At 43.9% G+C, this 25,549-nt stretch overlaps 1 protein-coding gene across 3 annotated transcripts in view; it reads right to left on the bottom strand.

Moving 5' to 3' along the window:
- Window positions 1–2,710: 2,710 nt before the first annotated feature.
- PLAAT3 (phospholipase A and acyltransferase 3) overlaps window positions 2,711–25,549 on the bottom strand; it is a 44,505-nt gene continuing 21,666 nt past the window's right edge. For all 3 annotated transcript variants that reach the window (XM_012463156.3, XM_012463155.3, XM_021673027.2), the window contains 3 exons: window positions 24,832–24,934; window positions 16,582–16,850; window positions 2,711–7,061 (listed from right to left, as the gene is read on the bottom strand). In XM_012463156.3, coding sequence (XP_012318579.1) covers window positions 6,960–7,061; window positions 16,582–16,850; window positions 24,832–24,934 — 474 coding nt within the window. In that variant the 3' untranslated portion in view covers window positions 2,711–6,959. The remainder of the gene's footprint in view (window positions 7,062–16,581; window positions 16,851–24,831; window positions 24,935–25,549) is intronic.

Raw genomic sequence — 25,549 nt, 5'->3', positions numbered from 1 at the left:
CTCCAGGGTCTCTAGCCTGCAAACAGCAGATGTAGGACTTCTCAGCCTCTGTGATTGCTGCATGAGCTAATGTTTTGTTACAAATCTTGATGGATAGATAACCTCCTATTGGTTCTGTTTCTCTGAAGAACCCTGACTAATACTCAGCATTATTCATAATCGCCAAAAGTGACGCACCCAAATGTCCATCAACAGATGAGTGGATAAACAAAATGTGACATGTCCATATGATGTAATATTCTTCAGCCATAAAAAGGAAGTACTGATACATGCCAAAATATGGAGGAAGTTTGAAAACATGATTAGTGAAAGAAGCTGGTCACAAAAGCCATATAGCATATGATGCCATTTATATGAACTGTCAAGAATGGGAAAACATACAGAGACGTAAAATAAATTCATAATTAGAATGATTAGGGATGGAAGGGCTAAGGGATTCAGGTTCAGTGTTTCTTTTTAGGCGATGAGAATGTTTTAAAGTTGATCGTGGTAATCGTTTCATAACTCTGTGAATATGCTAAAGGACATTGAATTATACACTTTCATGAGTGAACTATATGGTATTGAGGCAGGGTGGATAGTCAAGGAGACGACCACATCCTTGGGACATGGCAACCACACTGTCAACACAACGAGTCCTGTAACCATGTCCGTTGGGACAGAGCAACTACCCCAACAACACAGCAAACCTCAGCCCTCACATTGTAACCAAGCTCATCCGAGAAGAACTACCTTCAGTGGGGACTTTTCCCTGTAGAGAATGTTATAAGTAAAATTTCGATGCTGCAAAAGAAATAGCACTTGAAGATAAATCCTCTCAGCATGGCAATTTACTTCTATAGAAAGGTGCAGCTCACGGATGGACCAATGGGGACCGCACATTTGGACAAAGGAGGAAAAGGGGTACTCATGCCTGACGGGGGTCACCCGTACTGCTGTGTCATTTCCCTACTGGCTAGGGTTAGACCGCACAAGCTAGACTAATCCCGATTGGCTATTTTAAAGAGAGCAGGGGTCTGAGCTGGAGTGGCAGGGTGGGTGTTTTGGCGGGAAGGACAGTTACAGGTGGGTCAGAGCAGGTAGTCAGGGGTGACCTAGGTCAAAGAAGGTGACCAGAGCAGGTGACTGGAGCAGGTGACCAGGATGAGTCAGGATGGAGCCAGGGGCTGGGGGAACAGATGTGAACTACTGATTAGAACTGGTGGACAAGGCTGTTTACTGGAACTACAAGGAAATTAAACTTTAAAATAAAGAATTAAAGAATAAGAGAACTGAACATACTGGCATACTGATTATTTGAAGAGAAACTTGGGGTTCACTATATCTAACAAGAGCATGTCCATTTTAACCATACTTGTCCTGAGACTGACCCTTTGCTCATTATAATAGTAAAAAACACACCCTTGGGTGGAAATTTAAGACAGTGATGAGATATGGCATGTATGAATAAGCACGTACAGCAACTGCTCATGTGCACCCAGAGGCCCACCCAGAACATGCTTACTAGGAACACACCTATTCCCACCCCCAGTGAATAATCATGTAAGATTCTCATAAAGGGAGTTCCCTCAGAGCCAGTCTTTGCTGACTCACTCTTGATCAGCCCACTCTGACTTACCTTTGAGGGTGTACCTGTTACAGTGCGTCTTTCAGAGTTTTACCTTTGCTGTTTACCTTTCTGCTGTTTCTTTTTACACTTAGCTTTCAGAGTGTTCTTTTTTTTTTACTGTACATTAAGTTCTGGGGTACACGTGCAGAACATGCAGAGTGTTCTTTCTCTTTTGCAATAAATTACTTTCCATTGTTCCTCTACGGCTGTGTCTCTTGTTAAAATTCTTTTAACCAAGAAGACAAGAACAGAGGTCTCACAATCATCATCAACAGTATGTAAATTATAGCTCAATACCAAAAAAAATTAACACTGTGTTCCTCTTCCTCCTAATGCAGTTGTAGCCACTCTCCTGAATTTTGTCTCTACTATCCTGCTGATTATTAAATTTTTTATAAATACATCCCTTAATAATATATAAATGTAATCCTTAACAATATGTATTTAGATTATATTTTTTGAAGCTTGTAAAAGTAGAATCAAACATCAAGCATTCCTAAGTTTTTTTGTTCAATATTGTTTCATATCTATGTTGACTGGCTGTAGCTATTCATTCATTTTTATGGTATTCTCACTAGAATGTGTCACAGTTTACTTATCCTGACTCCTGTCAACATCACTTGAACCCGGGGGTCGGAGGTTGCAGTGAGCCGAGATCATGCCACTGCACTCCAGCCTGGGCAACAGAGTGAGACTGTATCTCAAAAATAAAAATAAAAATTGACATTTGTCTTTTACATGAATCTGAAATCCTTCCTAAACTGACTTTTTCTGTGTAGTACAAAGTCCATGTGGTTATATGTGAATGTCATTTACTAGTTAGGGATCAACAAACCATAGCCCACAGGCAAATGCAGCCCTTCCCCTGTTTTTATTTTGTTTATAAGACACTGGGTCTCACTATGTTGCCCAGCTCAAATGATTCTCCTGCCTCAGCATCCTAAAGTGCTGGCATTACAGGTGTGAACCACCATGTCCGGCCTCCGTCACCAGCTTTGTTACATCCCAGTAGGTAATAATGGTTTCTGCATTTTAAATGGCTGAGAAAAATAAAAAGCAAGCTAATAACTCATGACCCATGAAAATTATATGAAATTCAAATCTCAATCCACATAAAGTTTTATTAGAATGTATCTATGATCATTTGTTCACATACAATATTGTCTATAGTTGCTCTTACACCACCACAGCAGAGGTGACTAATTACAGCAGACACTGTGAAGACCACATAAAGCCTAAAACACTTACTCTCTAGCCCTTACCAAAAAAGTTTGCCAATCCCTGAAGAGTTCATCCTTCCCCCCATGATCTGAAGTATTGTCTCTATTATAAATCTATTTGCAGGTCTGTTTTGGAAATTTGGCTCAATCCATTCACCAATTTAACTATCTCTGCACCAAAAATACACTCTCTTGATCAAAATAATAATTTATAATAAGGCTTAATAATAACACAAGTCTCCCTACCTGGTGTCCCTTCTTTTTAATGAAATAGCTCACCCTGCCTCTTTACTTTTCCAAATACATTTCAGAATCTGGTTTCCAATTCCAGGAAAGACTTTGTTAGGATTTGGTTTGGAATCACATTGAATCTATAGATAAATTTTGAAAGAAACTGACATACTTATGATACTGAGGTTTCCTATCCATGAATGATATATCTCTCTCCGTTTATAAGATCTTCTTTAATGTCCTTCAATATTTTCTCCATAGAGGTTCACTCATCCGTTACTATAATCCTTGGTAAAACTCACCTATACAGCCATGCAGGCACATCATTTCTTTGTGGGAAAATTGTTAACTACTGATTTATCCTTTAATGAGTAAAGGACTGCTAGATTTTTTAATGTATTCTTGGTTCAATTTGATGACATTTTTCTTGGAATGTATCAATTCCATCAGAATTTTCCAACTTTTTGTAATTATTTATCAATATTTCTTTTTGCTGGTTTAATTTCTGTAGCATCTATAGTTATGTTCTCTTTTGACTCCTAAAGCATTTGCTTGTGGCTTGTCTCTTTTATATGCTTTTCTTCATTTATTTTTGCTCCTTTGTATTGTCTTCCTCTTTTTCTGTCTTCTTAAATTGGATAATTAATTCCTTAACTTGCACCTCTCCTTTCTTCCTTTCTCTTCTTTCTCTTTTTCTTTTCTCCAGGCCGGTATTGAACTCCTAGTCTCAAGCGATCCTCCCACCTCAGCCTTGCAAAGTGCTGGGATTACAGGCATAAGCCACCATGCCCAGTCACCTTTTTCCTTCTTAATATAAGGATTTATGCTACAGATCTCTTTCTAAGCATCCCTTTAGCTGCATGGTCTAGCTGCAACACTAGATATTGATATCTAGTATTTTTGTTATCATTCAGCTCTAAATATTATCTAACTCCCATTAGTCTTCTTTTCTTGACTCATAATGTATTAGCAGTATATTCTAAAACTGGTGGCTTTAGAAAAAGAGGAAGAGAGACCTGAGTTAGCACACTCAGCCTCCTCACCATGTGATGCCCTGTGCCACCTCCAGACTCTGCAGAGAGTCCCCACCAGCACGAAGGCCCTCACCAGATGCATCTCCTTGACCTTGGACTTCTCAGCCTCCAGAACTATAAGAAGTCAATTCATTTCTTATTAATTACCCACTTTCAATGACTCTGTTATAAGCAGCAGATGATGAATTCCACCTTGCAATCACTCAAAAATTTCATTGAGACTATTAGATGCAAGCAAATTTAGAATTATTATATATTTCTAGTGAATTGAACTTTTATCAGAACTTTTTATCCTATGTCTAGTAATAATTTGCTTTAAAACCTGTATTTTCTGATATCAATGTAGTTACACCAGCTTTTAGTTAGTATACCAGTTCTTAATATTTACCTAGCATATCATTTTTATCCTTCTAATTTTTAAACTATATGATTTACTAAAGTTGTAAAATTACTTAGTCGAAAATGATTAGAAGGCATTTCATTTCAAATCTCAAGTTCAAATTTCAGATATTATTAAAGATGTTTGCCATGTAAATTTTTTGGCATACAGAAAGTACCAGAAAATCTAGTACTGTGCAATAATTACTCACCTACCATGTACCCACTGTCTCAACTAAAAACTTCTTATTTTGCCATATTTGCTTTATCTATATCTTTTTTTAAATTAGGGCATGTGTTTGCATAAGGCTAATGCCATTATCACACTTAATAAAGAAAATAATTCCTTAATATTCTTTCGTATCCAGTCCATATTTAAAATTTTCCAATTATCCCAGTTAGCTCTTAAGAGTTTTCACATTTACTCGTTTTGCATGCAACATTTCTTTCTATCTAGGGAAGCTTTTACATACCCCCAATTTTTCTCCTTGATAACTCTTTAACACATCAGACCAGTTGTCATGCAAAATGCCTATCATTTTCATTTCAGTCTTAGTGTGTATACATATGTGAGTTTCTTTTTTTTTTTTAGACGGTCTCGCTATGTTGCAAAAGCTGTTCTCTAACTCCTAGACTCAAGGGATCTTCCTGCCTCAGCCTCCCAACTAGCTGGGATTACAGGCAGACACTACCATACTGATTTCATTTATATTTTAACTGTGTTTTTATATTTTGAATGTATCAGCTATAAACAGTATTTTCCCTGGATTCATTTTTCTAAGCCAGTGTAATGTTTGCCTTTTACTTTGCAAATTTTGTCCACTTAGGATTACTTATATATTCAGAATTAGTTCCTCCATTCTGTTATTCTACACATGCCATCTTTTTTATGTAATTTTTTTCTCATTTATTGTGTGGTTTGGTTTTGGGTTTTTGCTTTTTGTTTTGCTTTGTTGTTGTTTTTGATTGAACCAGGTGTTTCTGTTTTGCCTTCTTGTGTTTTTTTCTCATTTCTTTTCCCCCCATAATTAGTTTGGAGATTTACACTCCATGTGTCCCCCACACCTTATACCATGTGAGAGAGTGAGCTTCCAAAGACCCACCACTTGTTGATCTGTGTCCCTTAAGTTTGGGGAGCTCAAGAACTGGCATTAATTGCTACATCAAAAGAGCTGGGACCAAAAAAAAAGGAAACTGTACTGAAAGAAAATGATTATTTTATCAACACTAGGACATGAATGGGCAGGTGTTTACCCTACACCAGATAGGCAGGAGGGAGCTGGCATGGAGCCATCTGTAAATCCTGCCCAGGCCTCCAGCAGAGAGAATTGTCCCCAGACAACCTGGAGATGAAATAAACATTCACAAGCAGTTAGGGAAGCATCGGCCTGCGGAAGAAAGGACAGTCGGCCCCAGGGGAGTCCATCTGAGAAATACTCAGAAAAAAACCTTCAGAAAAATGGTCACTTTGAATACCTGCCAAGCCCAGCTAGCGACAGCTGCAAGACCCCAAGTGACCAGCCACACAACGTGGCACCTTCTCCCAGCCTGACCCAAGAGGGCTCAGCAGCAGTGATGTTAGCCATGAGCCCAGCCACATCCCTAACCTGCTAAGCTCTCAAGCAACATTATCACCATGTGACCTGCCATCAGGCAGAGGTGATAGGCCTAGTGGAGATCACCTGACCCAAAGGTAGCCAATGGGAAAGCTGAGTTATCTGGGAAGCTGAGCCAGTCAGACTCTCTCCTGCAGGGGGCAGTGGGAGCGTGGACCTGCAGACAGACAGCAGGGAAAGCAGCTGAGCCGATGCTGTTGTAGGACAGCAGGCGGGAATGTGGGGTCAGAGAGTTGGACATCGTGGCAAGCAGAAGCGGTGAGGAAGCAGGAGTGCTGGGGATATGGAAGCAACAAGGCAGAGGAAAGACGTATAGACCAGAGGAAAATAAGGGAAATTTTAGTAAGATTGGCAAGCATGTACACTAAATTTCCTTATAGCCGAGGACTTTTTTGCTTTTTTAACTCCGCTGAACATCTACAGACTCCAGCTGCTGAGTCTCAGACGCCATCCTGGATTTAGTCCCAGGCCAAGAGTCCCGGCTGTCTGCTGGTTTCTGTTCTTGTGTATCACGTCTGCCTGTCTCCCTTCCGCCCCACTGTATCCTGACGACCAGAAACGCCCTTTACTTGAGATAACTGGAGTTGGATTCTGTTTCCTGCAATGCAAATAACATAGCACGCAAAAAGCAAGTGAAAGAAAATCCCTGACCAGGAAGAGAGCCTGGCTGTTCCCTGAACAGACTTCACACCAGGCAGTTCTTGCTGCATTTCCCCCAGTAAAATCTTCCCTCGTGGTGCTTTATTTTATTCTGCAAAAATAAGCCTTATTATAAATCACGATGAAATCCACAAACCAAACCCCAAACTCTCTAGCAAAACAAGACCCCCTTGATGTATAAAGTCATCGCTGACAGGATAGTCTGTTTAAGTTATTGCTTTTGTCGCTTGTTTCTTGAGAAGATGACGCCAATAAGGCCTATGGCTGCCAAGCCCACTCCTGCAATGCCTGCAGCGACGACGACATCTCTGACCTGCAACAAAGAGGAGGGTGAGTCAGACTCTGTGTCAGGATTCAGAGTACAGGCTGCACATTCAGCAGGAACATTCAGCTCGGGGTACCTCACATGCCCCTTGGCCTCCCTGGCAAAACTAAGGAGTCAACAAACATTGGTAGGGAAGAGGGGAGGAGAGGGCTGGATGGGGAAAGAATTGGTGGCTAGAGCCGGCTGGCCTGAAATTTACATGGAACAAAGATGGGAAACTGGATTCACCCAGTGGGTATTTAAAGCATATAAATCCTCAGAGGGTGGCTGTGGAAAGGACAGGGAGCTGATGCAGGGATGGTCAAGATCATGGCTGGCCAATGGGGAGCTGTAGAAGCAAATGTGAAATCAGGGAGGAATTGTTATTGAGTAGTCAGTAAACTACGACCTCCATGAGAGCAAGGAACTCTGCTGTCTTGTTCATCACTGTACCCCCAGTGGCTGGTCCTGCCTCTTTACATGTTCTTAAAGACTCAACCATAAATAGTCGTAATGTTAGAATTATTAGGGTATCTGACTTGTTTGTAGTAGGAAAAAAGTGTTTCAAAACTAAAAGTAAATTTCCAGGTAAAAATTCAATATATGTCCAATTTTACTGCCTCCTGAAACTCAACTAAAAATAAAGTAAGGCATTTGTTTAAGGCATAATTCCACAAGAAAATGGACTTAAAAACACTAAGTTCTAAGGCAGCAGTGGAAAAAGCTGAGGATAAACCCCGATAATATAAAATAATCCTCCAAAAGGATCACATATTAACCCCAGGTACGTCTGGAAGTGGGAAAGAATGAGAGAGAGCTTTAGCTGGTCCCTGAACCTCCTCCCTGACCCCCAACGGAGGTCTGAACGTTTATTCTCTGCAGAGGGCATAAAAGAAGATTTAGGGTCCTAGGTTGGCCAGTGCACTTTTAATCATAAGCATACAACCAACATACCAAACAACTGAAGAGGGCCTCTAAAATTAAACACAGAGACAAAAAAAAGCAGTCTGGAGAAACAGAAACCGTATCTAGAAAAGAAAACATCCATTTAAAAACTATCATTAGATCACTTCTCAGCCTTTAGGCTAAGATCAGGTGTAAAAATTATCGTTGGAGAGTAAGACAGCATATTGCATCCAAAAGAAAACATCCTATTTAAAAAATAGAATATTGAGAAAATAAAAATGGTTCATAAAAAATAAAAATATAATAGAAATAACAAACTCAATAGAAAGGTTGAAAGATAAAGTTAAGGAAATCTCTCAAAAAGAATAGAAAAAAATAAAGAAATAGAAACCAAAGGAGGGAAAAAAAAAAAAAAAAAACAGAACAATCTGGCCAGGTGCTATGGCTCATGCCTATAATCCCAGCACTTTGGGAAGCCAAGGCAGGTGGATTGCTTGAGCTCAGGAGTTCAAGACCATCCTGGCCAACATGGTGAAACTCCGTTTCTACTAAAAATACAAAAAATTAGCCAGGCATGGTGGCAGGCATCTGTAATCCCAGCTACCCAGGAGACCAAGGCAGGAGAAATGCTTGAACCCAGGAGGCGGAAATGGCAGTGAGCTGAGATAGCGCCACTGCATTCCAGCCTGGCTCACAGAGCAAGACTCAGTCTCAAAAGAAAAAAAAAAAAAGAAAAGAAAATAAATGGTGCTCTGAGTCCCATCTTAATGGATAAAAGTACACCTACACAAAAGCACATTACTATGAAATTCTTTCCATAAGAAAGAAAGAAAGAAGAAAGAAAAGAAAGAGAATGAAAGAAAGAAAACTAAGAGATCATAGAATCAGAGAACACAATTCAAAAGAAGGAAAGGGAATCCCAAGGATGACACAAAGGAAAGTCCAGGGTCACAGCCATGCAATTGGCCGAGGAGCAACAGCACAGCGGGAAGAAGGGCCATCTCTGGGATAGATGCATCCAAGGCAAATATACAAGAACTAATAGATTATCTGATGTGATTTCCCTTGTGGAGAAGTGTACTGAGAGCTAATTGGATCGTGTGGGAAGAATTGACACTTAGATTATCTGATGTGATTTCCCTTGTGGAGAAGTGTACTGAGAGCTAATTGGATCGTGTGGGAAGAATTGACACTAGGTACAAAGAAAACTAAGCAATGAAAGGAAGTAATAATTATCATCAAGAAAAAAGAACTCCCTCCACTTGCCTCCCAAAACAGAAAGGCAACCATCACAATACACCACAACACAAAACTCACACTGTGAGTTTTGTCATCCTGAGTTCTGGCTGCTAAGAGATCAGTTCTGGGCACCCCGTGTTAATTACACTGGTGTGTTTCCTGAGGTTAAACACAGCTTTGTGTTTGCTGACATTAATTCTCTACATTGGTCATAAAGAAGTTTTAACAGACAGAACTCATGATGACCAAAGTTTGGATGGAGCAACCGACCTGAGGTTTGACTGCTAAGTTTAAACCCTCCTCTAAATGATAATTAGGCATGGTTTTGTGGCAGCCATGGTTCTGCTGTGTTAACTTGCTAGCGAACCTGCATAACATCACTTGTATCCAGCGTTTTCCTTGCTAAGCTCTGTGTCAGGGTAGGAGAAATAGTTTGCTGATAATGGAGGAGGAACAGTATGTCCCTAGTTGTTTATAGAACCTCAGGGTGTGAAAACAAATGCTGATGCAACTGGTTCATACAAAAGATACTTTGTCAAGGAAAGCAACAATAACCTCATTGTTTGTGGTCACGCTTTGTACACAGTCAATGCTGAAAGCTAGTTAGTCCTAATAGTGCAAACTTTATAGGAAAAACTGTCCCATAAAGTCAGTGCTACCTTCTGTCCAAGAGTCAGCGCTACCTCCAGATGCCATTGATAATTTTCATGTTGCAAGACTGTAAGGTCCAGTCCAGCTACTGTGTTGTAATTACAGGATTTCTGATCATGAAAATGGGCTACCTGGTGTGTGTCATGGGTCTTAAATCAGTATATTGTGAAACAGAAAAGCTGTCTCTCATTAGAAATACTAAGAAGTCTGGTTTCTTTTAAGCGAGCAAAGTCTACCAGACTACAGAACTTTAGACATTTATGCTACAAAGTTTTTCTGAGTTAAGCCCTAATTTACTGAAATCTGAATTGTTTCTGGAATACAGAAAATGCTAATGTGCTTCTTTCACGTTCAACAATGTTATAGTGGATGAAAGATGAAGTGGAGAGAGTAGTGTTATTGTGAAAGCAATTGAATTTAAACTGTAAGAAGTTACAATATAAGAATGGTTATGAAATAGTTGTATATTTTCCAACAGTGATCAAGTATTCAAAAAATATATAAATAAATAATTTTAAAAGAAATAAAATATTTGTATAGAAATTTGGTTTCATTTATAGTAATTTCAAAATAATAGCCCACAGTTTATCCAGATTTATGTAATACATGTATTGCCACCAGACACATCTTCAATTTCTATTTACCTTAATATTTTATCTCACTCAGACTAGACTTCATTGTGAGTATAGCTTCTGGTTGCTTTTTTTTAAGTACTATTCAGTAATGAAAGCTTCTTTACAAAACTCTACTAAAATACACCTTTTTTGAAACCTAAATATTATTAGGTAGGTGGAAAGTAGGAGAATCTTTTTGTAGAATATTCTTAGGCATGTAAAGCACAAATTACATGTTAGTTTAAATTAATTGCTTCCCTTTCTTCTCAGGAAGTTCAATGAATCATAAATATTCTTTTGAAGGAAAATCTAGTCTGCTTCAAAGAGCTCCGCACAAATAAACATAATGACTGACCAGATTCTTTAAAACAAACAAAAATATCCTCCTGAGTTAAATGAAAAGGAGAGCCGCTACACTGATAGAGTGCTTACAAAGAAAAACACTGGTGGACATTTTCCAATTTGTACTAAATCTATCATCTCTAGCAAGATGGGGCATGCATAGAGGTTCTATTTTAATTTGACCTACTGAATGTGTCAGTGATCATTACTCACCTAAGTCACTAGTTCTCAACTAGGGACAGTTCTTCCCTGTGGGGGAAATGTGGCAATGTCTACAGACATTTTTGGTTCTTACATCTGGGGGGCGATGCTACTGGTACCCAGTGTGTGGAGGCCAGGGATCCCGCTAAACACCCTACAGTGCACAGGACAGGACACGACAATGAAGAATTATCTGGCCCATAACGTCAATAGGGCTGAGGCTGAGAAACCCCCATCCTAGAGCAAGAAATGAAAGAGGAAATCTTTAGAAACAGTAGAGATGGCACCTCTCGTTGTTTTGTAGAGTATTCTGGCTTCATTTTCTGTATTGGGATCAAGTAGAATTGTTCATGCTGCTTCATTGTTGTGTTATCATTGTTTTTCCTCTTTCAAGTGAATGGAGAGATGGGTAGGGCCAAAGTCACAGGAAGAAAAGTGTGACGTGTTCAATTTGTATTGTTTCACTTTGCAAGTGTTAAATTATTGTTTACAAAAAGGATAATGGTATAAAACATTTCTTAGTTATTTTGCTATCTCAAGATTTGGAATTTTATTTAATTACTCTAAATAGCATTTGTGGTCAGGTGCAGTGGCTCACACCTATAATTCCAGCACTTTGGGAAGCTGAGGCAGAAGGGTTGCTTGAGCCCAGGAGTTTAAGACCAACCCAGGCAACAAAGTGAGACCCTGTCTCGACAAAAAATACAAAAATCAGCTGGGCATGATGATGTGCACCTGTAGTCCAAGCTATTCGAGTTTTGTTTTGTTGTTTTGTTTTATTTTGGGGTGTGTGTGTGTGTGTGTGTGTGTGTGTGTTTTAAGACAGAGTCTTGCTCTGTCACCCAGGCTAGAGTGCAAAATCTTGACTCACTGCAAGTTCCGCCTCCCAGGTTCTGGCGATTCTCCTGCCTAAGCCTCCCGAGTACTTGAGATACAGGCGCCTGCTACCATGCCCAGCTAATTTTTGTATTTTTAGCAGAAACGGGGTTTTACCATGTTGTCCAGGTTGGTCTCGAACTCCTGGCCTCAAGTGATCTGCCCACCTCAGCCTCACAAAGTGCTGAAATTACAGGCATGAGCCACTGCGCCTGGCCTAGTTTCAGCTACTTGGGAGGCTGAGGTGGGAGGATTACTCAAGCCTGGGAGGTTGAGGCAGTAGTGAGCTGAGGTTGTGCCACTGCACTCCAGCCTGGGCAACAGAGGAAGACCCTTTCTCTAAAAAAGTTAAAATTAAAAATAGCATTTGTTACTCGTAACAATGTACTTTATTAATTATGTAACAGTTTTGTGTTGACACAAAATTTTCTACTTACATAAACTTGTGGATCTGTTCTTTTTTCTCTCTCTTTTTTTGAGACGGAGTCTCTCTCTGTGGTGCAGTGGTACAATCTCAGTTCACCGCAACATCTGCCTCCTGAGTTTAAGCGATTCTCCTGCCTCCACCTCTCGAGTAGCTGGGATTACAGGTACCTACCACCATGCCCAGCTAATTTTTGTATTTTTAGTAGAGACAGGATTTCACCATGAAATCGGCCATGGTGGTCTCAAACTCCTGACCTCAGGTGATCTGCCCGCCTCGGCCTCCCCAAGTGCTCAGATTACAGGCATGAGCCACCATGCCTGGCCAGACCTGTTCTTTATTCTATTAATAAGTGCTGAAAGAATAACTAAATGAGATGATTAGGATATACCAAATATTCTTAATGTCGCACCCTGAATTTCAAAAAGTATCATTGCGTCCCAAGGTTGTCTTGTACTCTGTATTTGGAGTTTACTGCTGCATAGGAGTATGAGTTTTACCATGAGTCAGTAAAACCTTGATTGTGATGCAAAATCACCAATAAAACTCAATTTTTTATCATGTTTCTCTCTTATGCTAATATTGTCACTGCTGGTTCAAAAAAAAAAAAACTTCTATTATACCTAAATTTGTCAAAAATTGTTCATTTGCAAATTTGAAAAGATACATAAATGGGCCAGGCACAGTGGCTCACATCTGTAATCCCAGCACTTTGGGAAGTAGAAACAGGCAGATCACTTGAGGTCAGGTGTTCCAGACCAGCCTGGCTGATATGGTGAAATCCCATCTCTAATAAAAATACAAAAATTAGCCGGGTGTGGTGGTACATTCCTGTAGTCCCAGCCACTCTGGAGGCTGAAGCAGGAGAATCACTTGAACCCAGGAGGCGGAGGTTACAGTAAGCCAAGATCGCACCATTGTGCTCCAGCCTGAGCAACAAAGCAAGACTCTGTCTTAATAAATAAATAAATAAATAAAAAGAAACATAAATGGAAAACAAGAGAGAGAAGATAAGCAAATCAGAGGAGCAGTCTAGGGGTCCAACAGCCTAATGATAGGAGTACCAGAGAACACAAAATTAAAAATTTTCCAAAACTAAAGAAAGTGAGTTTCCAAATCGACAGGAATCACCAAGTACCCAGCACCATACATGAAAATAGACTCACGCAAGGTAATAACATTTCAGAACTCTGAGGATGAAGAGAAGATTCTATACAGTTCTGAAAAGAAAAAATAGATCACATAGAAAAGATCAAGAATCAGAACAGCTTCAGACTTCTCTATCACAACGGCAAAAGCTAGAGAACGATAAATCAATGCCTTCAAAATTCTGAAAAAAAATATTATTTCTAACCTAGAATTCTATACCCAGCCAAACCAGTAATCAAATGTGAGGATAAAATGAAGACATTTTCAGGCATGCAAGATCTTTTTGGTTTGTTTTTTGGGTTATTTGTTTGTTTTGTTTTGTTTTGAGACTGAGTCTTGCTCTGTCACCCAGGCTGGAGTGCAATGACATGATTTCGGCTCACTGCAACCTGTGCCTCCCAGGTTTAGGTGATTCTTGTGCCTCAGCCTCCCAAGTAGCTGGGATTACAGGCGCATGCCACCATGCCCACCTAGGGATCTTTTTAAAATGTACCATTTCTCAGTAAATTATTAGAGGAAGTAATCTACCAAAACAAAGGCATAAACCAAAAAAGAGATGTGAACTACAGAGGTTAAAAGCATTAATACAGCAGAGAGCTGAAAGGAATTTCTAGGATGCTAGTAAAAAGAGATACCAAAATGACAGCCATGCCTTATCAAGTGGGATTCAAGAGACAAATGTGGCCGGCCACAGTGGCTTACGCCTATAATCCCAGCTTTGGGATCATTTGAGCTTAGGAGTTCAAGATCAGCCTTGGCAACATAGTGAGACCTTGTCTCTATTTAAAAAAAAAACAAAAAACTTTTCTTTTTTTTTTTTGAGACTGAGTCTTGCTCTGTCACCCAGGCTGGAGTGCAGTGCCACAATCTTGGCTCCTTGCAACCTCTGCCTCTCGGGTGCAAGCAATTCTCTTGCCTCAGCCTCCAGAGTAGCTGGGATTACAGGTGCCCGCCACCACGCCCAGCTAATTTTTGTATTTTAGAGACAGGGTTTCACCATGTTGGCCAGACTGGTCTTGAACTCCTGACCTCAAGTGGTCCACCCACCTCAGCCTCCCAAAGCGCTGGGATTACAGGTGTGAGCCACCACACCTGGCCTAAAAAAAAAAGAAAATTGTTTTAAGAAAAATCCAATGCAAGACACCCGAAATGAAAAAATATTAAAAAAAAAAAAAGAAAAACAAGAGACAAATGTCTTGAAGGCTGTTATCCCTAAGAGATAGATATGCTAAGTGCCACCATCCCCTGCATTCCTGCTTTCACAGCATTACCTTTTTAACCTGACAGTATTCAGGTACTAACCAAGTTCTTGTCTTCTCATGGCCCTGCCCACTGATTCCCCAGAAGAAACTCTTATAAACTCTCGGGGAAGTTAAACCCAGACCATGACCCACAGACTAGAATCTTCACCAACATTGGCAATACTGCCCTTTCTTTACCTAGTTAGCTATGTACCACCTACTCAATTTCTAAGTTGATCACTTTTAACATTCATATATAAATAGCTGTTGAACAATAATAACCCAACTGATTGAAGAAAAAAATAAGAGGATACCCATTTAAAGGTAATTAATATCTCACTGCAGACAGGTATAGGAACCGCCTACAAACATGAGGGCTGGTGTAGTAAGCACAGCTGGTTATCAGCAGTGTGAAGAAAGTGAGATGACTCCGATACGTGGTGTTAGTCAATGTCTTCCCATTCAAGTTGCTGTGGCCCACAGAGGCCAGGTGAACCAAGGAAAAATAGTAATAATAATAATATGAGGATAATTATGATGATTTTTACTACTACAAGGTATTCAGTGCATTTTTTGAGTCACCACTGAATAAACATGCTTTTATATAACTCACATGGTAATCCGCTAAGATGAGTATTATTATTCGTATTTTACCAAAGTGTAGGGAGCGGGACTAACTGTCCTGAGATCAGACAGCTGGCAAGAGGCAGAGACCTGGTCCAGGCCTGGTTGGCCTGACTGCAGGAGCCCATGCTCTTAACTACCACACTGACCAGGGAAGAAGAAATTGGACCTCAAAATAATAATAATAATAATAATAATAATAAAAGCAAACAGCCTGATGGATCTTAACCTAATCATTCATTGAAAAAAATTAGTCTTTTCCATCAACAGCCGTGTAAGAACCTTCCCAGTGTTCTTCCACCTATGCAAAAGAAAAAAAGGATGGAAGTGCCTGAAAGGGATGGGAAAGACATGCAAGAAAATGGGAGAAAAAGAGATTGAAAGGAGAGGGATGACAAAACTAAAATCAAGTAAATAAACAAAACTGTATTCCCAGGGTCTCCCAGATTCACCCCTGGGGTTCAGCCAGGCTGAGGACAGAGCTTTTTTTTTTTTTTTTTGAGATAAAGTCTCGCTCTGTCTCCCAAGCTGGAGTCAGTGGCGCAATTTTGGCTCACTGCAACCTCCGCCTCCTGGATTCAAGGGATTCTCCTGCCTCAGCCTCTCAAGTAGCTGGGACTACAGGCGCGTGCCACCACACCTGGCTAATTTTTGTATCTTTAGTAGAGACGGGGTTTCACCATATTGGCCAGGCTGACCTTGTGATCCGCCTGCCTCAGCCTCCCAAAGTGCTGGGATCACAGGCATGAGCCACCACGCCCAGCTCAGACAGTACTGTTTATAAGCCACACAGACCTGGGCTTCAAATCCTGACTCTGCTAATTATCTGCACAGGGAAGGAGAGGTACCAGGTCTGGGGACTCAACAAAGATGTGCTCGATGAAAGGAATGGCTGTAGACAAGTTACTTAAGCTCAGTTTCCCAATCTGTAAGGGAGTGGGTCCTAAAACCCGCCTGTAGGGCTGGCACGGGCCATCTCAGGAACAGGTGGTCAGGGAGGGCTTGGCCCCAGGAATGATTATCATGTCTGTGACTCCCTTCCTTGGCTACCCATCCCCGCCGCTGCCCCTGACCACACTGATCTGCACTGCCAACTTGCCTCTCTCCCCACCCTTGTCCCCCCCACAACTGTGACGTCCTCAAGGGCAAGAATTCCGTCTCTGCTATTTTGTCTCTTACATGCCTCCATAGCCACGCCCAGCCACCATCAGCTGAGGTAATGGTCTGGTTCCTGGGGAAGGCGACATGGGCGGAGGACGCACCTGGTCACTGCGGGCGATTCCATAGCGCAGCTCGTTCACAAAGTGCTCGCAGTTCTCACTGGTCAGCTTGTAGAGCACCTCCTGCCCCACCAGCTCCTCCGCCCGCTGGATGATTTTGCTGCAGGGCAGTGGTGAGTACTTGTCATCGTGTTTGTTGTTGACCTGGTACTTGTCACTCCCGGCCACATCATACAGCAGTTCTTTCTTCACGATGGCCTTGTCAGTCAGGGCAGACATGACGCTGGCTGCGCCAGCTCCTGCGACCTCACCTGTGGATCCACAAAGAGAAAACAGAAGGATTGGTCCTGGGAAAGGCCACCAAGGCTCAGAGCTGGCCCCAGCCAGGCATCTGACCTTGCACCATACACAAAGGATAAGCAACATGTGGAAGGGTCAGATGCGTGGCTGTGGGCCTCTGGGGAAGGTGCATGTGGCCTCTGGGCCCTAGTTTCCTTATCTAAAATGAAAGGGAGTGAAGTTCCATGATTTACTGTGATTTTTTTCTTACTCTAGAGAAGCTGGTCTTCTGTACCTTATGACACTTAAGTGGCCCCCTTGGTTATGCAAATACGAGCCAAGAGCATCCTCATCTACCTGGGAAGAGAAGATGGGAGCCTTTTTTTTGAGAGGGAGTCTCACTCTGTTGCCCAGGCTGGAGTGCAGTGGCACAATCTCGGCTCATGGCAACCTCTGCCTTCCTGGTTCAAACAATTCTCCTGCCTCAGCCTCCCAAGTAGCTGAGACTACAGGTGCTCCCCACCATGCCCAGCTAGTTTTTTTTTTTTTTTTTTTTTTGTATTTTTAGTAGAGACAGGGTTTCACCATGTTGGCAAGGAATATCTCGATCTCTTGACCTCGTGATCCACCTGCCTCGACCTCCCAAAGTGCTGGGATTACAGGCTTGAGCCACAGCGCCTGGCCTATGGGAGCCTTTTGTGATGGCATCAGGGCTACACCTATTTGACCACACGAAAACATGGCTGGGTTTTCGGGGGTCCCAGCCCTTCTGTAAACAGAGGGACCAAAACACACAGCTGTCCCCCTAGCTATGATGCTAAGGAGGCCCAGTGGGTACACCGGCACAGCCCAGGCCAAGGCGCAGGGCAAGGAAGGGCCACAAAGCTCCAGAAATGAAATGATCTTGAAGACAAGGAGGCTGGCTTCAACATGAAGAGCAGGATGGTGGACAGGGAAAGCTGAGGCCAACACAGACTGGCCATTCCTCCCAACCCGAACAACCTGTACAGTGCCGGGAGAGGCATGTGCTGGGTATGATGATTGGAAAAGTGGGTCTGAGCTGGGCACGGTGGCTCACACGTGTAATCCCAGCACTTTGGGAGGCCAAGGCAGGCAGATTACTTAAGCCCAGGAGTTTCAGACAAGCCCGGGTAACACGACAAAACTCCATCTCTACATAAAATACAAAAACTAGCCATGTGTGGTGGTGTGCATCTGTGATTCCAGCTACTTAGGAGGCTGAGGCAGGAGGATCACTTGAGCCCTGGAGGCTGAGGTTGCAGCGAGCCAAGATTGTGCCACTGCACTCCAACCTGGACAACAGAGTGAGATCTTGCCTTGGGAAAAAAAGAAGAAAAAGTAGGTATGCACTCAAGAGATGAACCTAAGCAGCCAGGGACATGTCAAAGGACGTTCAGTCTCACGCTCCTCAAACAGCCACTGTGACCCCGTCAGGATCAAGGCCCCCAGGGTGCCACAGCAGCAGCCTATTAAACTAGGCAGGACCAGTCTTCAACAGTGGCATCCATGTCACAGCAACAAGCAACAACAGGAAAGGCTGATGAGATTCCAGGTCCTGCTCTGCTCGGCTTTCCAAAGACCACTAAACCTTTTCAGCCTGAGTGCAATGCCAAGATATCAGAAACTCAGGGAATTCAGACTTGCTAGGAATAGGGCACGTGGTGCTTGGAGGAGTCATTGAAGTAAATCAAAGAGAGGGTGCCTTGTCTGAGTCCTGAGTCTGCAAGGAGGATGAGCTCCTGAGGCCCACCCAGCCTCAGCTCCTGGGCAAAGTGGGTGACAGCGCTGGGACCCAGAGGAGGCAAGCAAGTTGCTTAGAGCCCAAAATTTAAGGAGGTACCAAATTTCAGGGCCATGCAAGTGCAGAGTCAACAACCAAGAGTCAGGACATCCTTAAACTTGTATCTAGATGCCACCCAAAACACGGGCACCCTGTGCTCAAGCTGGCAGTCAGAAGCTCTGGCAGTCAGAAGCTCTGGGTTCTGACCTCAGCACATCACTGACCAGCTGAGTGATGTGGATCTGTCACTTTACTTTGCTCCAGAAATCCTCAAATACACACTAAAATTGATGCACAAATACATATCAATATAGTAATTTAAAGTTCCTTCTTTTTTTTTATTTCAAGACAGTCTCGCTCTGTTGCCCAGGCTGGAGTGCAGTGGCATGATCTCGGCTCACTGCAATCTCCTCCTCTGGGGTTCAAGCGATTCTTGTGCCTCAACCTCCTGAGTAGCTGGGACTACAGGTGCACATCAACACGTTCAACTAATTTTTGTATTTTTAGTAGAGATGGGGTTTCACCATGTTGGCCAGGCTGGTCTTGATCTCCGGAACTCAAGCGACCCACACATCTCGGCCTCCCAAAGTGCTTGGATTACAGATATGAGCCATCACACCCGGCCTAAAGTTCCTTCTTTTAAAAAGCTTACTAAAGAAAACATGAAGTGAACAGTCGCAGAAAGGACATGTGGATATGGCAATCGATCAGTGACTGGATTTGGGGATAGCGTGGACTGGGCAGTGCAGCATTGTGGCTAAGGGCACGAATCAAGCCAGACTGCCTGGGTTTAGGTCCTGCCTGCCCCCTTACCCATTATGCAACCTTGGGCATGCTTCCTAACTTCTCTGAGCCCCAGTTCCTTGTAGGATAGGGACAAAAACAGTCCCTACTACACGGGCAGCTGTGAGGACTAAAGGGGTTGGCCACAGAAGATGCTTTCACTGGTGTGTGGCACAGGATGGGCACTTCAGCAAGCCCATAAGTTTCCTTCCAACTCTAATTTCTACAATGCTCTCAGTAGCAGGAGGTCAGTCCTCCTTGCGTCATCTATCCCACATGACTCCTGTGAAGCTCAAGTGAGATGCAGGTAGAAGCATCTTTTCCTTTGAAGAAGCATCACTGATCCAATGATCTGTGACACACCTGTCCCCTGTCCACATGTGTGCTCATCATGCCTTCCCCCATCCTCTATCTACCACACACACCTGCTCGGTGCAGCCAATCAATATACTGAGGCCCTACTAGGTGCCGGGAATTGTGCAAGGTGCTGGAGTCAGTGACATCATCTGGACAGCAGGCCTGCCCTCAAGCAACTCCCACGCTACTGAGAAGACACGGACAATGAACAAATACACAAAATAAGATACTTGCAGGTACCAACAGACACTATGGAAAGACAGAGTGAAGTGACATGGCGAAGATGACCAGGAGAGGCTGCCAGAGCTCGGGTTGGGGAGGCCACCCCAAGGAAAGGGCGTCTGAGCTGAGGCTTGAGTGACAAAGCATCCAGAGCAGAAGGAACAGCAGGAACAAAGCCTGCAGGGAGAAGACAGCATGGCACGCCAAGAGGCAGGAAGGAGCCAACACGTCTGGAGTCTAGACACCCAGGAAGGGGGAGGAGAAAGACGAGGCCCAAAGACACAGACTGGGCCAGACCGGGCCGGGCCCTACAGGGCAAAGCACAGATGTTTCTGTTTGTTTTGGTTTCAGTATGTTTTGGTTTTTTTTTTTTTTTTTTTTTGAGACGGGTTTCACTCTGTCACCCAGGCTGGAATGCAGTGGCACAATCTCAGCTCACTGCAGCCTCTGCCGGCTGCTCATGCCTCAGCCTCCAAGTAGACAGGACTATACTGGCGCATCACCATGCCCGACTAATTTTTGTATTTTTCATAGAGACGGGGTTTTGCCATGTTGGCCAGGCTGGCCTCCAACTCCTGATCTCAGGCGATCCACTCGCCTCAGCTTCCCAAAATACTGAATACTGGGATTACAGGTGTGAGCCACCACACCTGGCCCTCGATTTACACTTTCTTTTTTTTTTTTTTTTTTTTGAGATGGACTTTCGCTCTTGTCGCCTAGGCTGGAGTGCAGTGGCACAATCTCGGCTCACTGCAACCTCCACCTTCCGGGTTCATGTGATTTTCCTGCCTCAGCCTCCCAAGTAGCTGGGATTACAGGTGCCCACCACCATGCCCAGATAATTTTCTATATTTTTAGTAGAGACAGGGTTTCACCATGTTGGCCAGGCTGGTCTCAAACTCCTGATCTCAGGTAATCTGCCTGCCTCGGCCTCCCAACGTGCTGGGATTACAGGCATGAGCCAACATGCCCAGCCCCATTTACACTTTCGAACAATCACACCAGCTGCGCATGAATGAGGAACTGGCCGTGAATGGCAAGAGGCAGAGAGACCAGACAGAAGTGGCAGTACCACCAGGCGAGGGAGGGCGATCACTTACACCAGGGGCCCTGCAGTGGGGATGGTAAGAAGTGGACAGAGCTGGGGTCTGTTTCAGAGATAAAGCCAACAGGATTCCCTGATAGATTAGACATGGGCTAGAAAGGACAGAGAACCACTCCTAGGCTTTAGGCCTCAGCCGCTGAATGGTGTCTTCCACTGGAGCCTCCCATTTGGGGCACATCAAGTTCAAGATGCCAGGTGGACACCCAAGTGGAGTTACCAAGTAGGAGGTTACGCAAGTCTGAAGCTGAGGGGGGATCTAAATTGAGGGTTTGAGCTTCAGAGACATTGAAAAATAGAAGGCATTGGAAGATAAGAAACCCAGTGAGGTCACCTGAGCTCGATGTAGGGACGTGGGAGAGGAGGAGGAACCCACACGAGAGACCAAGAAAAAAGGGCCCAGCGGGAGAGAAGAAAGTCAGGTGCCAGGTGGAGAGCAGGAAGGTCACTTGCGTCAAACGCTGCAGAGAAGCCGAGTCAGCTGTGACGGGACTTGGCTTTGGCAAGATGTGGAAAAGCCTCTTCCTACCCTTGAGAACTGCTCTGGCAGAGGGAAAAGAAAGAGAGTCTGAGAGCAAAACTCCATCTCAAAAGAAAAGAAAAGAAAAAAGTGGGTGTGAGTAGAGGGGACAGAGGCAGAATGGGAAGTGAGGAGCCAGAGGCGGCCATGCCGACAAAGCTGTGATGAGATCTGTTCTGTGAGGCGTTAACCAGGGAAGGGCGTGAGGTGGGGCGTTGGTCTGATCAACCGGAGATATTACAGCTGTCTCTATGTTGACAGGAATGACTCAGCTGGGAGGGAGAAGATGACAATACAGAAGGAGATGGGAATTTGAGGAGCAAACTGCTTATGAAAGGAAGAGGATGGGGTAAGGGGCTCAGCGTGGGGAAGATGACCTCTACTCTGGTGACTGGTGTAGAGACACAGAGACTCTGGTTACTTCTCATAGGTGAGGCCACTACTTAGAATTAAAGGAGTATACAAAAGACATGTTCAAGGGCCAGGTCCCGTGGCTCAGGCCTGTAATCCCAGCACTTTGGGAGGCCAAGGCAGGTGGATCGCTTAAGGTCAGGAGTTCGAGACCAGCTGGGCCAACATGGTAAAACCCTGTCTCTACTAAAAATACAAAAATTAGCCAGGCGTGGTGATGCACACCTGTAATCCCAGCTACTCCATTGGCTGAGGCAGGAGAACTGCTTAAACCCAGGGGGCGGAGGTTGCAGTGAGCCGAGATTGTGCCACTGTACTCCAGCCTGGGCTACAGAGCAAGACTTTGTCTCAGGAAAAAAAAAAAAAAAAAAATGAATGTCCATAGCAGGTCTATTCATAGCAGTCAAAACTTGCAATGAGTCTGACATCAGAAAAATGGATGACAAATTGTGGCATATTCATATAACAGAAAATACACAGCAATGAAAAAGAACTCCCACTACTCACAGCAGCATAGATGACTCACAAAGGCATGATGTCTGCTAAAAGAAGCCAGACACAAAAGAGCACAGGCTGTGTGACTCCTCTTTTATAAAGTTCTAGAACAGGCAAAACTCATCTATGGCAGGGAAAGCTAGAATGGTGGTTGCCTGGGGCGAGGGGTGGGGAGAGGATATTGTAGAGGCAAGAGAGAGCCTCTCAGGGTAAGTGGCACCACGGAAACGTTCTAGAATTTCATCTGGGGCATTGTTACATGGATGGGTTTTTTTTTTTAATTCACTGAATGTATACTTTACTATGCTTGTACATTTTACAATATTTATGTTATACCCCAGTTGAAGTTAAAAGCATTGGAAAAGGGTGAGAGGACCAGGTGCAGTGGCTCATGCCTGTAATCCCAGTACTTTGGGAGGCCGAGGCAGGCAGATCACCTGAGGTCAGGAGTTCAAGACCAGCCTAGCCAACATGGTGAAACCCCATCTCTACTAAAAATACAAAAAATTAGCTGGTTGGGTGCCTGTAGTCCCAGCTACTCGGGAGGCTGAGGCAGGAGAATCACCTGAACCCAGGAGGCAGAGGTTGCAGTGAGCCGAGATTGCACCACTGCATTCCAGTCTGGTTGACATAGCAAGACTCCGTCTCAAAAAAAAAAAAAAAGAAAAGGGTGAGGAATTCTCACAAGAGTTCTCCAAGTTAAGTATTTGTATCCTCAGTTTGCAAAGGAAACCAAGGCTGAAGAAGAGAAACTGGATTCATAATCAAGTCTCTCTGCCCAGACACCTGCACTCTTCCCAGGAGTTTTAAGCTTAAGAGTTGAGTGTGTTGCATACAAAGTCACAGCATAAAAAACACGTCAAAGCAGAGCTCCCCCTTCAGATGCCCCCTCAATTCCTCTAAAGCAGTGGTCCCCAACCTTTTTAGCACCAGGGACTGGTGTCATGGAAGACAATTTTTCCATGGACTGGGCAGTGGGGAGGGATGGTTTCAGGATGATTCAAGCACATTATATTTATTGTGTATTTTATTTCTATTATTATCACATTGAATATATAATAAAATAATCATACAACTTACCATAATGCAGAATCAGTAGGAGCCCTGTTCCTGCAACTAGACAATCCCAACCGGGGTGATAGGTGACAGTGACAGATCATCAGGCATTAGATTCTCATAAGGGGTGATATGGTGGCTATGTATCCCCACCCAAATCTCATGTCAAACTTTAATCCCCATGTGTCACAGAGGGACTTTCATGGGAAGTGACTGAATCATGGGAGCAGATTTCCCCCATGTTGTTCTCGTGATAATGAGTGAGTTCTCACAAGATCTGATGGTTTAAAAGTGTGGCACTCCCCCACCTCCTGCCACCATATAAGACCTGCCTTGCTTCCCCTTCACCTTCCGCCATGATGGTAAGTTTCCTGATGCCTCCCCAGCCATGCAGAACTGTGAGTCAATGAAACCTCTTTTCTTTATAAATTACCCAGTCTCACATAGTTCTTTATAGCAGTGTGAAAACAGACTAATACAAGGAGTGCACAACCTAGATCCCTGGTGTGTGCAGTTCACAGTAGGGTTTGTGCTCCTATGAGAATCTAATGCTGCTGCTGATCTGACAGCAGGTGGAGCTCAGGTGGTAATGAGAGCAATGGGGAGCGGCTGTAAATACAGATGAAGTTTCACTCACTTGCCCACCACTCACCTCCTGCTGTGCAGCCCAGTTCCTAACCAGTACCAGTCCATGGCCTGGACATTGAGGACCCCTACTCTAAAGAACCCCCGGGGTTCCAGGCCGGGCTCAGTGGCTCATGCCTGTAATCCTAGCACTTTGGGAGTCCAAGGCAAGCAGATTGCCTGAGCTCAGAATTTCAAGACCAGCATAGGCACAGTAAAACCCTGTCTCTACTAAAATACAAAAAATTAGCCAGGTGTGGCAGCATGCACCTGTAATCCCAGCTACTCAGGAGGCTGAGACAGGAGAATCACTTGAACCTGGGATGCAGAGGTCGCAGTGAGCCCATATCACACCACTGCACTCCAGCAGATGGCTGGAGCTACAGAGCAAGGCTCTGTCTCAAAAAAAAAAAAAAAAAAGAAGAAGAAGAAGAAGAAGAACCCCTGGAGGTTCCAAGGAGCAGACCTTGAACACACTGCCCCACCCCAAACTACCCCACATCAAGCTTCTTGTAACACTCAGAGACAACTGCCAGCAGAGAAGCAAGAAGAATGTCAGGGTCACCTGTTACCCACAGTTCCCCATCCCCTCTCTTCCCAGCCCCTGGGGCCCAGCACAGTGGAGGTCCTTTGTGCCCTTACTTGGAGGGGCCAGGTGGACCACATATCCATCGCCAACGTAGATGGCCCAGTGTCTGTAGAAAGGGCGAAATATCTCAATCAGGTCTCCAGGCTTAGGCTCTGGCTGCAAAACCAAGAACAGGGCTGTTAGAGGCAGCATGAGATTGTGGAACCAGGGCAGGGCTCAGTTAGGAAGGTGCAGCTGAGTGGTGCCCAGCTCTGAGCTCAACAGAACACATGTCCTGAGCCCTGCCCTGCCAGGTCCAATGCCAGTCCAACTTCACAAGCTTGTGACCCAGATTTGCAGGCACCATGGGCCTGCCTTCTGTCAATACAAACTGCCAAGTGCAAATCTAAAAGGTTTCCTCATGAGCTGAAGTCTCTGCCTTATTATTTCTAGGAATATTCTTTATTGAACTCTCACTCTGAGCCAAGCACTCCACTCAGTGTTTTACAAGATGGCTCAATAAATCCACACAAGTATCCAGCAATGAACCCCATTTTATGGATGAGGAAATCAAGGCCCAGAAATGCAAAAGAATTTGTGCAAAGACACATAGCTCATGAGTGACCTGGCCAGGACTGAATGCCCCGCTGGCTGATTCCCAGCCCAGTTTGACCATCAACTGTTATGGAAACACTACCAGTTATGTGACTAGAGCTGCCCATCTGGGGTCCAGGCCAGAGGCTGCTGGATCTGGAGGGCATCCCACAGACACTCCCCACCCTGGCCTGGGCC

Source organism: Aotus nancymaae, unplaced genomic scaffold (assembly GCF_030222135.1).
Source record: "Aotus nancymaae isolate 86718 unplaced genomic scaffold, 86718_ANA_hifiasm-v0.15.2.pri h1tg000059l, whole genome shotgun sequence".
NCBI lineage: Eukaryota > Metazoa > Chordata > Mammalia > Primates > Aotidae > Aotus > Aotus nancymaae.
This window is presented reverse-complemented; position numbering and strand designations above follow the sequence as displayed.